This window comes from Urocitellus parryii, chromosome 5 (genome assembly GCF_045843805.1).
Source record: "Urocitellus parryii isolate mUroPar1 chromosome 5, mUroPar1.hap1, whole genome shotgun sequence".
In the NCBI taxonomy this organism is placed as follows: Eukaryota; Metazoa; Chordata; class Mammalia; order Rodentia; family Sciuridae; genus Urocitellus; species Urocitellus parryii.
The window spans coordinates 69,646,277-69,661,086 of NC_135535.1; the positions used below are offsets into that span (position 1 = coordinate 69,646,277).

At 33.8% G+C, this 14,810-nt stretch overlaps 1 protein-coding gene across 1 annotated transcript in view; it reads right to left on the minus strand.

Annotated features, from left to right (window-relative positions):
- The window catches only part of Arid2 (AT-rich interaction domain 2), a 187,256-nt gene that overhangs the window by 3,074 nt on the left and 169,372 nt on the right, over positions 1-14,810 (minus strand). Inside the window, exons 17-20 of the mRNA XM_026400657.2 lie at positions 4,497-4,635; positions 4,325-4,410; positions 2,490-2,613; positions 2,298-2,389 (exon numbers count right to left, since the gene is read on the minus strand). Coding sequence (XP_026256442.1) covers positions 2,298-2,389; positions 2,490-2,613; positions 4,325-4,410; positions 4,497-4,635 — 441 coding nt within the window. The remainder of the gene's footprint in view (positions 1-2,297; positions 2,390-2,489; positions 2,614-4,324; positions 4,411-4,496; positions 4,636-14,810) is intronic.

Consider the following 14,810-nt stretch of genomic DNA (forward strand, 5'->3'; position numbering starts at 1 on the left):
GAAAAGGGCACTCTCATACACTGCTGGTAGGACTGCAAGTTGGTGCAACCACTTTGGAAAGCAGTATGGAGATTCCTCAGAAAACTTGGAATGGAACCACCATTTGACCGTGTTTTCCCATTCCTTGGCATATACCCAAAAGACTTAAAATCAATGATAATAGAAGCTCAATTCACAATAGCTAAGCTATAGAACCAACCTTGGTGCCCTTCAAAAGAAGGATAAAGAAAATATAAAATATATACTATATATATAGTATATATGGAATGGAATATTACTCAGAAATAAAGAAGAATAAAATTATGGCATTTGCTAGTAAATGGATGAAGCTGAAGAATATCGAATTAAGTGAAAAAAGCCAATCCCCCAAAACAAAGGCCAAATGTTCTCTCTGATATATGAATGCTAACTCACAATAATGGGGAAGGGTAGGGAAGAACAGAAGTACTTTGGATTCAACAAAGGGGAATGAAGGGAAGGGAGGGGGAATTTATATCAAATGTCTGGCTGGGTACAGTGGTACACTCCAGTGACTTGGTTTCTGTACATGATGCGGAGTTACACTAGTCTGGTCGTGTACTCATATATATAAGAACATAGGAAAGTTATGTTTAATTCATTCTACTAGAGTACAACCACAAAAATGGGAAGTTATGCTTCATGTATGTAAGATACGTCAAAATACATTGTACTCATGTATAACTAAAAAGAATAATAAAAAAACCCTAACCCACAAAAATAAAAAATTCTGGGTGTAAGAAAATAGAAGGGGAAAAAAAGGGAGGGATGAAGACTTTGCTAAATTTAGAATGAAAAAAACCTAAAGAAACACTTGTGGATGGGCTGCAGCTGTGGCTCAGTGGTAGAGCACTTGCCTGGCATGTGTGAGGCCCTGGGTTGGATCCTCAGCACTGCATATAAATAAACAAATAAAACAAAAAAGATCCATTGACAACTAAAAATATATATATATTAATAAAAAAAGAAGCAATTATGGAAAACACAAAAATTCAAATACAAACTGAGAATGATGACTTGGACATTGAGCATTCTCTCTTGGACAAGGGCATTCTAGGCAGAGAGAATGGTTGGATCACTGGAACAAGTTTAAAAGTGTGAAATGAAAGAGCCTAGTGTGCTCAGGAACTTGCAAGTGGTGTGGCCTGGTTGAAATGTAGACAATGAAAGTCAGGCCTGATGATGCACACTGCATGTCTGTAATCTCAGCAACTAAGCAAGCCCTTAAGAAACGTAAAAAAAGAAAAAAAATTAAAAATGGGGGTAGGGGGTACTGAGAACTAGCTCAATGGTAAACGCCTCTGGGTTCCATCCCCAGTACAGGGGTGGGAGGGTGGGGAGGAATGTAGCAAATAGAGGGGTATGGAAGGAAATAAAGTGAGAAAACTAAAAAGAAATAATTATGAATGAATCGGGAAGACTTTGGCATTCTCATGGTTTTTAAACCTTTATATTTCTTCTTTTTCTGAAAACCTTTGCTTAATTATTAAGTTTTGTTTTCTATCCCAGCATGCATTAGGCCCTGAGTTTTATCCCCAGTATTGCCCAAAAAAGCAAAAGAATTTTTCTTATTCATTTTGGAAATGAAATGAAAGGAGCCTGAGAATGCTCAGTTGAAGATGCAGAAGGAATATGAGAAAAGTTCCTTTAAGGGAGACAAAACATTCCACATTTGTTCTCTTTAAAGAGTTAATCCAAGTTTCTATAGAGCTACAAAATCCTGATTATTCTCTTAAGTCTGTCAGAAATGATTCTTAGTAGCATCTATGACTTTGATAAGTTCATTAAAATGCCAATTTTCAAACTAAATTTCATTATGACACCACATCATTTCAAATGGTTAGTTTTACTCCCCCAATAAACTCTCAAGTTTCCTCTTTAATAAAGCTGTTTTTGTTCTAAAAGTAGCTCTCTGGCTAGTAAGAAATTAGCTTAATAAAACAAGTTTAACGACTACCTTCTGGTTCTTTCAATTTCTATTTATTTTTGGCTTTTTTTTTTTTTTAGTTGTAGATGGACACAATACCTTTGTTTAGTTAATTTATTTTTATGTGATGCTGAGGATTGAACCCAGTGCCTTACAAGTGCCAGGCAATTGCTCTACCACTGAGCTACAACCCCAACCCCTATTTTTGGCTTTTGAGAGATCCTGATAGCATAAACTTTTGGACATTCACAACACAGAGAAAAACAGTAAGTAAAAGAGATACCTCATTTTATGAACATATATGTAAAAGTAAAATTAAACTCACTGTTGCTAGGGAAAATAAATTACTCACCTGCGACCACATTCTGAGTATTTACCAATATTTTTTAATATTAAGGCAGCTGTTAGTCGGATGTGTTTAGTTATTGGTCCCTCTTTTTCATCCTAAAAAGGAAAGGAGAATATAAGAAAAAAAAATTACAATAAAGATCAAACTCATATGGGGCTCATACCTTTGCAGATAAAATTTTCAATGAAGGCTTACTGTAAAATCTCGAAAGACAAGGTTTCTTGATCCTCTCCTGAGAGCCATGAGTGCAGCACTGGGATGGTTCACAATGGCCTTTTGTGCTCTAGGAGTTGAGCTTGTGCCCCCTACAGCTGGTTGCCTAAATTGATCAGACACACAGAGATGGAGACTATTAACTGAATTCTGCAGACAGAATGGTAACCACATTGCCAACCTCATGAGGTGGTTACTCTGAAATTCTGATACAAGGTGAATAAAAGGTCCAGCACTAATATTATGTTTATGTCAGTCTAGGCAAAGAACCTTAGTATTGAGGTGAAATTTCAGGTCTTTTATTTTCCAATCTATTGATTCCCCACCTTCCCCACACTGGGAATTTAACCAGGGGCACTGGAAGCTACATTCCTAGCACCTTTTAATTTTTTTCTTTTGAGACAGGTTCTTGCTTAGGGCCTCACTAAATTGCTGAGGCTGACCTTGAATTTGAGTTCCTTCTGCCCCAGCCTCCCCAGTCACTTGGGGATTACAGGCCTGTGCCACACTTCATCTGGCTCTAATCTATCAATTTTAAAGTGAATAACAGATGCTCTGTTATGGTCCATCTTTAAAATTACTGTTTTGGGTAAGCAGGCAATAACAATAAATACAATACAGTAATAAAATAGTAGATTGCAGAGTTCCCTTTTTTGAATGTTGTTAAGAAAATAGTTTAAAATTTGCATTGTAAATTACTTTTAAATAGCATCTAACAGTGAAACAGTATTACCTAAGAATGTAATGGCATAGGTCATCCAGGAAAATATAGCCTAATATAATATGAACTATGCTGAACACTACATTTTGGACAATTACTTTCTTACATAATCTTATTTTTCATCATTATTTAATAATTTCTGTCGACCCCTTCCTTTCCCCCCACTCCCACAGTACAGGGGACTGAACTTAGTGTGCTCTACCACTGAGTTATAACTCCAGTCCTTTTTACTCTGAGACAGATCCTGCTATGTTGCAGAAGCTGGCCTTGAACTTGTTTTCCTCCTGCCATAGCCTCCTGAAAATCTGCAATTACAGACAGAAGCCCAGCTCAAGATAGTTCTTCATGAGAGACATAGAATGGAGGGATGACAGAAAATTTTATATATATGAAATCAGATTCAAGGTACTGTAGATTTCTTTGGCCAAGCAGATAAACTGCATCACTGTCTTGCTCTGCCACTGAACTACATTCCCAGCCCAAACTACATCACTATCTGTTGTGTTCTATGAGGCAGCCGTGCAAAGAACACTAACTGATACATAAGGAAACTGTTTCTGACACTATAACTAGTGCATGACTTTTAATATTCTTTCCACATCTGTAAAGGGGGGATATTTTCTGATAGTTGTTACATAAACTAATTCTGAATTTTAAATAATATAATGTGAAAGCAATCTTTAGATTGTAAACCAGTAAGTATGCATGTCTCTATATATACAAATATGTGAAGAAATTCCTTTGCCATTATTAAATACATTTATTCTCTTAAAAAATAATCACATGTAGTACTTCCAATTTAGAAAGCACTTCCCACATATTATCTTTTGTTCCAATGACTTCTCTACAAAGTTGAATCAAAATGTTGAAACTACAAAGTAATGTAGAGACCATGCAGTCTAGCCAATATGGAAAATGATGCCTACAGAATATAAGCAATTTGAACAGGGTCTCCCAGCTGAATAGTAGTAGAGCTGGACTAGAACCCAGGTTTCAGGTTTCCCAACAGGCTAAATGGCTTTTTATTATTCTTGTGTTATGCCTAGTTTCCAAGTTTTTTTTTATATGTAACAGGAAATAAAATAATTTTCCTTACTTGCTAGAAGATTTTTGATTTCCTGCTTGTCCTGGCTCATCTTGTTTTAATCCTGCAAGTAGGGCATCCTTTGAACAGTGCTTATCCTTTGTGAAAAAAGAAAGGAAAAGAATATAAAGATTTTTGATGGAACCAGATGAGTTACTAAGCAAATAATATTTAAAAAGTATACCTGTAAGTGGGTTATGAAGGAAAATCTCTGTCGCTGAAAAGGCTCACAACCTTCCCAAAGACACTGCCCTGGATATACATCTTTGCCTCCATGTTCAGTAGCTGCATGGTAGAAAACCTGTGAGGGTGTTTGAAACCACCTAAAAAAACAAAAAACAAAACAAAACAAAAACTTTCTGACACTTGGATATATTCTTTAAAATAGAAAACTTGCTATCCTTAATACAAGTTATAGATCAATATATAGCAAAATAGAGTAAGCAATCTCTAATTCATTTCACCTAAAGTGTATTTTGAAAATTTCTCTAGGATGAAGCATTTGACTATAATAAATATTTTAGTTATTTGGTTTAAGTTCAATATCCTTCTTTCCTAATTCACTATCTTTAATGACAGTCAGATGAAATATTTTAAAACACAATAGAACAGTATCTTATAAACAAATATCACACTTAATTGTACTTTAAGAAATTGCTCATTTACTAGATTTCATATTACATAATATTTTCAGCATATCTAATACAACAAATAAATTTTGGCCAGTCTGGCTTTTTAGCTGAGTTCATATTTTATATGTCTATTCATGTTTAAGAAGTCACATCTTTTATTTCCCCCCAACATCATATCCTGTTCATTATGAAGGCTTAACAATATATGTCTGAGTGGGTAAGTGGCAAAGGACATAACACTGAAATGAAATCAGATACTATTCTCTTTTATATACGTGGCACTGAGAAACATCACTAGAATCTAGACAGCAACAAATGCATTACAAGATTTCAGTTAATAATTACTAACTTGGGTATTTAACAGTAATTATCTTTATCAAGTCTGTGGCAGATATCTTTTAGGATGTGATTTTTTTATGGCCTTCATATACACATGCCTATATTTGAACCAATTTTTAATGTGCAACATATATCCAAATTAATATTCCTTCAGGGAATGACACTTAAAAATAAATTTTAATAAAAAAATAATTACTCAATTATAGAGAATGTTAATAAATCATTATAATAATCTATTTCATTTCTGTTCACATTCATCTATATAAACACCTATGAAAAGTTTATGTGAAATTAAAATCAGGATATGCGTTTTAAGTTTTGGCGTTACTTTGATTTTAAAGTACTTTACAATACTATTCATTAATATGAAATAAATGATTGGATCTCTATTCTGGAGACTTGCCTTATTGTGCTAAGACTTTACCTAAATACTATTGAACCATTAACTGAAATACAGCCATGAAATAAACAGCAATATTTTGGACAATGAAAACTTGTATGACAATAGTCTCATAAGATTGTAATGGAGCTGAAAAATTCCTATCACCTAATGTCCTTGTAGCCATCTTAATGTTGTACCCCAGTACATTGCTGAAATGTTTGTTGTGATAGTGGTGTAAATAAACTTTTATATATAAAGTACAGCACATACAATTATGTAGAGTACATAATACTTAATAATGAATAACATTTTAAAGCTTTTTCTGTATATATGTCTGTGTGTTGAAACAAAATTGCGACTGATACAATTTTATATACTGCTTGCCACTCTTGGTTAGTATGGTTTCTATAAAACAATGCTCTCCTTTAGAATACTTTGCTGCCCTCTGCTGAAAAACTGTTATAATAAGTACACAATTTATGACATATACAATGTGGATATGCTTGTTTTGATGGGTTTAATAAGTAATCTCTGGGCAAAAAACATTTCTCTCAAAGTTTTTACTTATTGTGAATCTAGTTTTGGGGGTGGTTTCGAGGACAAACTTGATGTATGTAAAGCTCTTTGACATATAGTAGGTCATAAATAAAAGAGAGATACTGTCACCACAATCATTATTAATATTATTGGTACTAGTAATAGTAGTAGTGGTATTGGTGACCTCTTGTCTTTTCACCTGCTCAGCTTGCTAATTCTCTGCCCTGAGACTTTGTCCACAGCTATTTCAAACTTGCCAAACTATGCTCAGGGAAGTCTAGTCTATCTCTAAATTAATACCCTCCATTATCAAGTGATACTCATCATCACTCAACTAATTTTATTTATTTCTCTTCTCAAAAATATTTCCCATAAAACCTGCTTCGAACTAAACTTTGGTTAAATACTGAACACTTATCTTGTCCTGTATTAGTGAATTTGTAAATTAAAAACAATTTCCTCCTTTTATGTTTGTGAAAAAAGACATTATTGAAAGAATTTAAGTTTATTTTACTAATGCTTCCTTAACTTCTCCATAATAAACCTTTAGTCACTACCCATCCTCTTTCCCTTAGGGCTTAGCCAGCAGTAGCTTCTATTTTTAGGGGTACCTAATTTCACTTCTGTAATAGATTCTATTGTGTTCCTTCAAAAATCATCCCCTTTTCCATCTTCTGTCTTTTCTCATTAAATCCTACATTGAAAACAACAGAACAATGCTTTTTCGTTGATCCTGCTACTTTCTCAGTATTATCAATATCAGCCACAGCAATCCAAAATTTATTATTTCATATATTTATTGTAGTAACTGTGACATTTTTCTCTAAGTTATTGGCAGTCTTTCCTGGTACATATTATTTTCAATTAAATCACCAAAACATTTTATAAATAAATAGCTTTGACCTCTTTCATTATCTAAATAACTGCATCTAAAGCTAAAGATTAGGTTCTATTGGTTCACCAAACTCCCCTTCAGCCAAATTCCTTTTTCTTTTATCCAAGTAAAAAGTTGTTTAGTTCAAATGAAGAGATTCATAAAAGCCTACCAGATATGTTTTCTGATATCATCTGAGGAGACACTTAAGAATAAACTACTTCATACTTAAAACTAAAATAAAGTCAACAACTATTACTTGTGTATTTTGTACTATGGTTGTTATCACTTTTTAAAAAAATCCTTAAGCATCATAAACACATAAACAAATGAAGTAAATAAAACACTTTTTTTTTTTCCTCTTTGAGTTTATTCTTTAAAAATTGGCAATCTATTTAGGAGGTTGTGCATGTAAATAAAAAGGAGGTTTTTATACATATACACAAATATACACACACACATCTAATACATGATTAATTTTAATAATTCACCATACTCAAAAGAATAATTTAAAAATAAACATCTATGATTATAAAGCTAAGGCTTTTCCTTGGATATTAAGACATACGTATAAAGAACTAAAAATAGCATTTTAGTTCAATATCCTTCAAAGTTTTCTTATTCATGAATGTTCTTGGTGGGCTGTTTTTCTTTGTTTTATGTTGGCGGTACTGGAAATTAAACCCATGCTAAGCACTCTGCCACTGGGCTATATCTGATCCCTTTTTAAATTTTGCTTTGAGACAAGGTCTCACTAAGTTGCTCAGGCTGTCCTTGAACTTGCTATTCTCCTGCCTCTGCATTCATAATAGCTGGCATTTCAGGTGTGTGCCACCACTCCTAGCCAAGCTATTTTTCTTTAAGTCAAAAAGTATTTCATGGCATTCTTAAAGGTTCTCCTTGCTGCAAAAACAACAAACAATATCCCCTGCTCCAAAACTATTTGGAGTAAAAGAATATGGGATATGTTTGTAGGAATATTCTAGTTTAAAAGTAAGATGTACACATAATTATTAATAAATGTACATAAAAGACTATACATTTTTAAAAAAATGTATAGTTTTGACTGGATGCTGTAGGGCACACCTGTAATCCTGGTGACTTAGAGATTGCCACAGGAGGACTGCAAGTTCAAAGCAGCCAGCTTCAACAACTTAGTAAGGCCTTAAGGAACTTCGTAAGATCCTGTTCTCAGAATAAAAAAAAAAAATTTTGAAAAGGGCTGGGAATGTGGCTCAGTGGTTAAGTGCCACTGAATTCAGTGCTGGTACCAAAAAAAAAAAAAAAAAGAGATTACCATTGGTACACACTTCTTATTCTATGCACAATCTCCCAAGGAATAAGTAAATGAGGTGATTGGTAAACTACAGGTTATAATTTTACCCTACAAAATTATTTTCCCAAACATTTAAAATATTTGAAAATGAAATGGACCTCAATACAATTTGGCAAATTAATCTCATGGTGAATAACCTTTTGGTATTTGATAACATCTTTAAGTAACTGGACTCTATGGTATTAGAGTAAGGTTAAAAAAACAAAAATAGAACCTCTGTCACTACCTGTGGTAGAAATTAGGGCTTTTCCTAATACTTTTAATTAAGGCAGACCAGTAGTTAAGGCCTAAGAAACACCTACTTCTCAAACTAATCTTATGGGAAAGTATATTACATGAAGTTAATCTGACATTTATAAAAGTTTATTAGTTCTAACTACAAGTACAGGAATATTAACAAAATATCCATGAGCTTTTACACAAAATCTTTTTTGGGGGGTAGGGGAGCATACTAGGATTTAACCCAGGGGCACTTTAGCATGACTACAACCTCAGCCCTTTTTTGTTTTTTGAAACAGGGCCTCACAAAGTTTCGAGGCTGACTTTGAATTTGCGATCCTCTTGCCTCAGCTTCTGGAGCCGCTAACATTACAGGCATGTACCCCCAATGCATGGCCCACATAATCTTTTATACTCTTAGCAACAGCAAGATGATGGCCTGTTAACTTCACAAATGAAGATGCAAAATGCCAACAAGCCAGTTCAGGGAAGAACTGTGACTTTAGAATCAGTTAGTTAATCTGCATTTACTTCACTCAGTCAAGAAGTGTTAATTAAAAAAAAAAAAAAAAGCTTTTCAGTGCCAGGCACTGTGCTAATGACCCTCTGAAGATTCTCTCTGGTTTTCTGACCACAAAATTAAGACAAAAGATGGTATAACACTAATTTCAATTTTATTATCTTACTGACATGTAATCCAAGATGTTGATCAATTTAATTACTTGTTAATGTCAACCTTAACCGGCAACACCTAGAATTAAGCATTCTTTGCTGAAGGCAAGAGTATCATGAATTATTTTTACTCTAAGTATTTTACTTCATCAAATATTTTCAAATCATCAAGATGGCAGTTTTATAAGACTCACCTTGTCTATAGATACTTCTTTTTCTTTTTTCAAAAAAAAAAATTTTTAGTTGTAGATGGATCACAATACCTTAATTTTATTTATTTATTTTTATGTAGTGCTGAGGATTGAACCCAGTGCCTCAAACATTCTAGGCAAGGGCTCCAGCACTGAGTCACAACCCCAAAATAAAGTGCACAAAATTGCTATCAGTTTTTATTAAATATTTCATTTTTTAAGTATTTTTAACTGAGCACATTATTTCAGAAAAATTAATTAAAGGAAATTAAAGATTTTCCAGGAATTTTGGATTATACTTCTAGAAGAAGTAGAACTTCCAAATTGTTAAAAAAATAATTTGCAAAATAAAATGAAGTTGATGTTTGTTGGAATTACTACGTGTAAGTTTCAGCAGGAACCCAGAAGTTTGAACTTTAATATTGCTTGAGTAGTTTTTATTGTGGTCAGAGAGAATATCAATTTACCTAGTACCAAATCTCTGGTTTACAGACAGAACAGCTTTCACACTAAAAATGTTTGTTTGGAATAAAATTGAGATCCTCTACACAGCTGGTTTGATTTTTCATAATATAATTCTAAATATTAACACAATATAGATCATTTGTCTTAAAGGGAATTAATTTTTTCACTTTTACCAGTTATGTACTAGAGATTTAGGATGAGCAATATATTCTACAAAACTGGTCTTCAAAAGTCTTTTAGAACAGTAGAATCCTCTTTTCAAACAAAATATTACTTAATATACTAAAAAAAAAAGAAATCTTATGGTCAAACACAAGTTTGGTTTCTCTTTTTAAAATATATACGTTACTTATATATTTCAGTTATAAGTTAATAGTCAATGCTGTGCTTAATAACAATAGACAAGCAAAGAATGAGAATTTCCAATTTCTTCTCAGACAAGTAAAGAGCATGGAAGTCAAATCACTTCCATTCTCAAAACATGAAACGAATTGAATGAAGTGAACATTAAGAACTCTTCTGCCTGCCATGGTGGTGCAGCTAGGGAGGCTGAAGCTGGAAGTTCACAAGTTTGAGGCCAGCTTTGGCAACTTAGTAAGATCCAGTCTCAAATAAAATCTTAAAAAAAAAAAAAAGTCCAGGTATGTAGCTCAGGGTATAGAGGGCTTGGCTGGAATGAGGAAACCCTGGGTTCAATCCCAAGTACCTTTGTGGAGGTGGGAGGTGGGGGACTGGACGGGACTCTTTTAGATTAATCAAAAAAATAGAAGCCACAGGGCAAACTGATACCTGAAAGCTGGAAAGACACTAACATAAATAATCACAGTGTACTGCTGAAGCCAGTTACTTGTAGAAATATTAAACAGTAACTGACAAATTACAGGAAGCCTAGACTGGATGACCTTCAGAGTTAAAACTCCTTGGGGTCCGCGGGAGAACTACATTTTTGGAATTTTTACCTCCAGAATTCTCACAAAGTTACTGTAGTGATAATTAGAGGAGGAAAAATGCTTTTAGGAGGGAAAGGGTGAAGTAACCATTATTTTTTTTATTTTGTTTTTGGTGTCAGGGCCTCATGCATATTAGGCAAGTGCTCTACCACTGAATTATGCCTCCAACCCCTCCCCTAGAGTTCTTGTCTCATGCAAGACAAAGGTTTTCTCAACAAAGGTTGAGAAACATCTTAAATTTAAAGTCATCTTCTTAAAGTCACAGACTCTTCTTTTCCTATTTATATCCCTTTAATTTCTTTCTTTTGTCTAATTGCTCTGGCTAGGGTTTCAAGGACTATGTCGAACATGAGTGGTGAAAGAGGGCATCCCTGTCTTGTTCTAGTTTTTAGAGGGAATGCAATTCCTACTAGAAGTCCAATGATGTTCTGCATAGAAATAGAAAAGGCAGTCACTTTTTAAAGTATTATGGAGATTTTTTAGAAAACTTGGAATGGAACCACCATTTGATCCAGTTATCTCATACCTTGGCATATACCTAAAGGATTTAAAATTAGCATACTATAGTGACAAAGCCACCTCAATGTTTATAGCAGGTCAATTTCCAAGAGCCAACCTACAATGGAATATTACTCAGCAATAATGAAGCGTTTGCTGGTACATGGATGGAACTGGAGACTATCCTGCTAAGCAAATAAGCCAATATCAAAAAGCCAAAGACCAAATGTTCTCTTTAATGGGTGGATGCTAACCTACAACAAGGTAGGGTGCAGAGAGGAATAACAAAAGTCCATTGGATTAAACAAAGGGAAACGAAGGGAAGAGAGGTGGGAGGGGAAAAGGAAGGACATAAAATTAATTGAACATAAGTTTCCTATCCTTGTATTTTTTTAGTTGTAGTTGGACACAATACTTTTATTTATTTTTATGAGGATCATACCCTGGACCTCCAATGTGCTAGGTGAGCACTCTACCCCCGAGCCACAACCCCAGCCCCATATCCTTGTATTTGAATACACTACTAGGGTAACTCAGCATCATGTACAACCACAAGAATAGGATCCTAACTAGAATAAGTTATATTCCATGTATGTACAATATGTCAAAATTCATTATACTGTCTTGTATATCTAAAAAGAACAAACTAAAAAAAAAAAAGAAATATGTATAGATTATGGCTTGGCTATGTGGAGCTAATAAACATATGTTTTCCTCCAAAAAAAAAAAAAAAGTGTTTTTGGGGTTTTGTAGCTCAGTGGTACAGCACATACTATCATCTACAACTAAAAATATTTTTAAAAAAAGCAGCAGCAGCAAAATAGAAAACTTCTCTCTCTTATGAAACAGGATCTCACTATGATGCCTATGAACTTGTGATCCTCCTGCCTCAGCCTCTTGTGTATCTGGGACTAAGGCATGTTCAGTCACACCCAGCAAAATACTTTCTTAGTTAACCCTGAAGGTATATGATCCCTTCTGATAAGAAATGCTAGGCTTTCTTTAGGGCTTGGGGTGGAGCTCAGTGGTGGAGTGCTTGCTTAGCATATACCAAGGACCCAGGCCTTGAGTCTGATGCCTAGCATGGACAAAAAAAAAAAAAAAAAAAAAAAAAAAAAAAATTCTTTAGAGAGGAGGAAGATTTAAGAGGCCAAAAAGTTGAATCTACAAAAGAAATAAAAAATGTTAGAGAAGGAATCAATGACATCTTATTTTTAAAACTCTTAGTTGATTTAATGTTTTTTCAAAATAATAATAGTAACAATGTATTTGGTGATTATAGCCTATGGTTAAGCATAATGACTGCAATGGTATGAAGGACACTTTGGAAAATTGATATGTTACAAGGTACCTGTACTATTTGTGAAACAGTATATTATTGTTTGAAAGTGATTTCAGATTACTTATTTTAAAAGAAATAAAATTAGTATACTAAAGGGAGAATTAGAGAAGGTAAAAGTAAAAGCAAAAACACAAAAAGCAAATTAAAAAAAAAGTTGCCTTTACAAATGTAGCAGATTATCAATGCAACTATATTAATAATCACTTTAACATAAATGTCTAAAGACCTAACCATGTGTTGTTAAATACAGAGACATGAACAGATTCAGAAATAAAGTATGAAGGGATGAATGTGTATTTCAGTGGTAGCTCATATGTTCATAAGCATGTGCAAGACCCCAGGTTTTATTCCCCAAAACATACAGATACACTAAAGGGATGAAGAAAGATAAACTCTGCATAAACTCATCAAAAGAAGGCTGGAGTTAGTATTTTAATTTCAGAGAAAGCTGAGTTCAGAATGAGGAAAATTATCAGGATAAAGAGGTAAATTCTCCAAGAAGACATAACAATCCTTAAGGTGGATGTACCTAACACAAGGCATTAAAATGTGTTATGCAAAAATTGATAGAACTACATGGAAAAAGAGACAAATCCACTATGATAGTTGGAAACTTCAACATATCTCTATCATTAGTTTACACTGAGTTGCTTAGTGCCTCACTGTTGCTGAGGCCGTCTTTGAACTCGCAATCCTCCTGCCTCAGCCTCCCACAGCTGCTGGGATTACAGGCCTGCACCACTATGCTCGGCTGAGAGTGAATCTTGATTGACTGAGCTTACTGACAGCATTGACCAGAATCAAGATTCAAAAGGCAGAAAACTAAGTAAATAGTTGAAGTGGCTAATACCATCAATCGATTGGATCTTACCGATATTTACAGAATATTTTATCTAGCAACATATTCTCGTCAAGCTCATGTGGAACATCGACAAGATAGAACACATTCTGGGACATAAAACACACCTTAAAAATTTTAATTCATCCTTTCATATTATAATAGAATTAAGCTAGAAGTAGAAAATGAAAGCTGGAAAATACAAAAATATTTCAAGATTAAACCACACTGTTCAATATTATGGACAAAATGAAAATAGAACTTCAAATTCAGGAGATGGAGTAAAAACAGTAATTAAGAGAGTAAACTATAGTCCTGAATGTATATATTTCAAAAGCTCTAAAATCAGTAATCTAAGCTTTCATTCTAGGAAACTAGAAAAGGAAGAGCAAATTAAATCTAAAGGAAACAGGAGAAAATAAATAAAAATTAGAGCAGCTGGTTTAATGAAATTGGAAATAGAAAATCAACAGTGGGAAAAAAAATCAACAAAACTAAAAACTAGCTCTTTGAAAAGATCAATAAAATAGATAAACCTCTAGACAACCTACCCACCACCCCCCAAAAAAAACTAGATACAAATCACTAATGTAAAAAAGAGATCACTACTGATTCCAAATACAATGAAAGTATAATAAAGGAATATTATAAACATCTCCATGCTCCTAAACTCAAAACTTAGTTATCCTTGAATGATACAAACTGGCAAAACTCATACAAAGACAAACCTATAATCTGAATAAGCCTGTAACTGTTACAGAAATTGAATCAATAACCTTCAAAATGAAAAGCACCAGGACCAGTTTCATGGTTAATTCAACTAAATACTTAAGTAAGGGAGGAATGATATGAATTCTTTAAAATCTCTAACAGATAATGGAAGCAAAGGGAACACTTCCTAACTACTTCTATGAGGACAGTATTATCCTACCATCAAAACCAAAGACACCACAAGAAAACTACAGCCTAGTATCCCCTCATGAACATAGATGTTAACATCCCCACAAAAATTTCAGCAAACAATAGCAAACACTGTATAAAAAACTGTATGCCACGACCAAGGTTGGTACTAAAAATTAACTGATGTAATCTATCACAGCCATGGGGTAGAGAATTATATTATACCAATAGATAGAGTAGCACTTGACAAAAATAACCATGCATACCAAAAGTTCTTAGCAAACTAGCAACTCAGTTAAAAAATCAGCTGAAGATGTGAACAG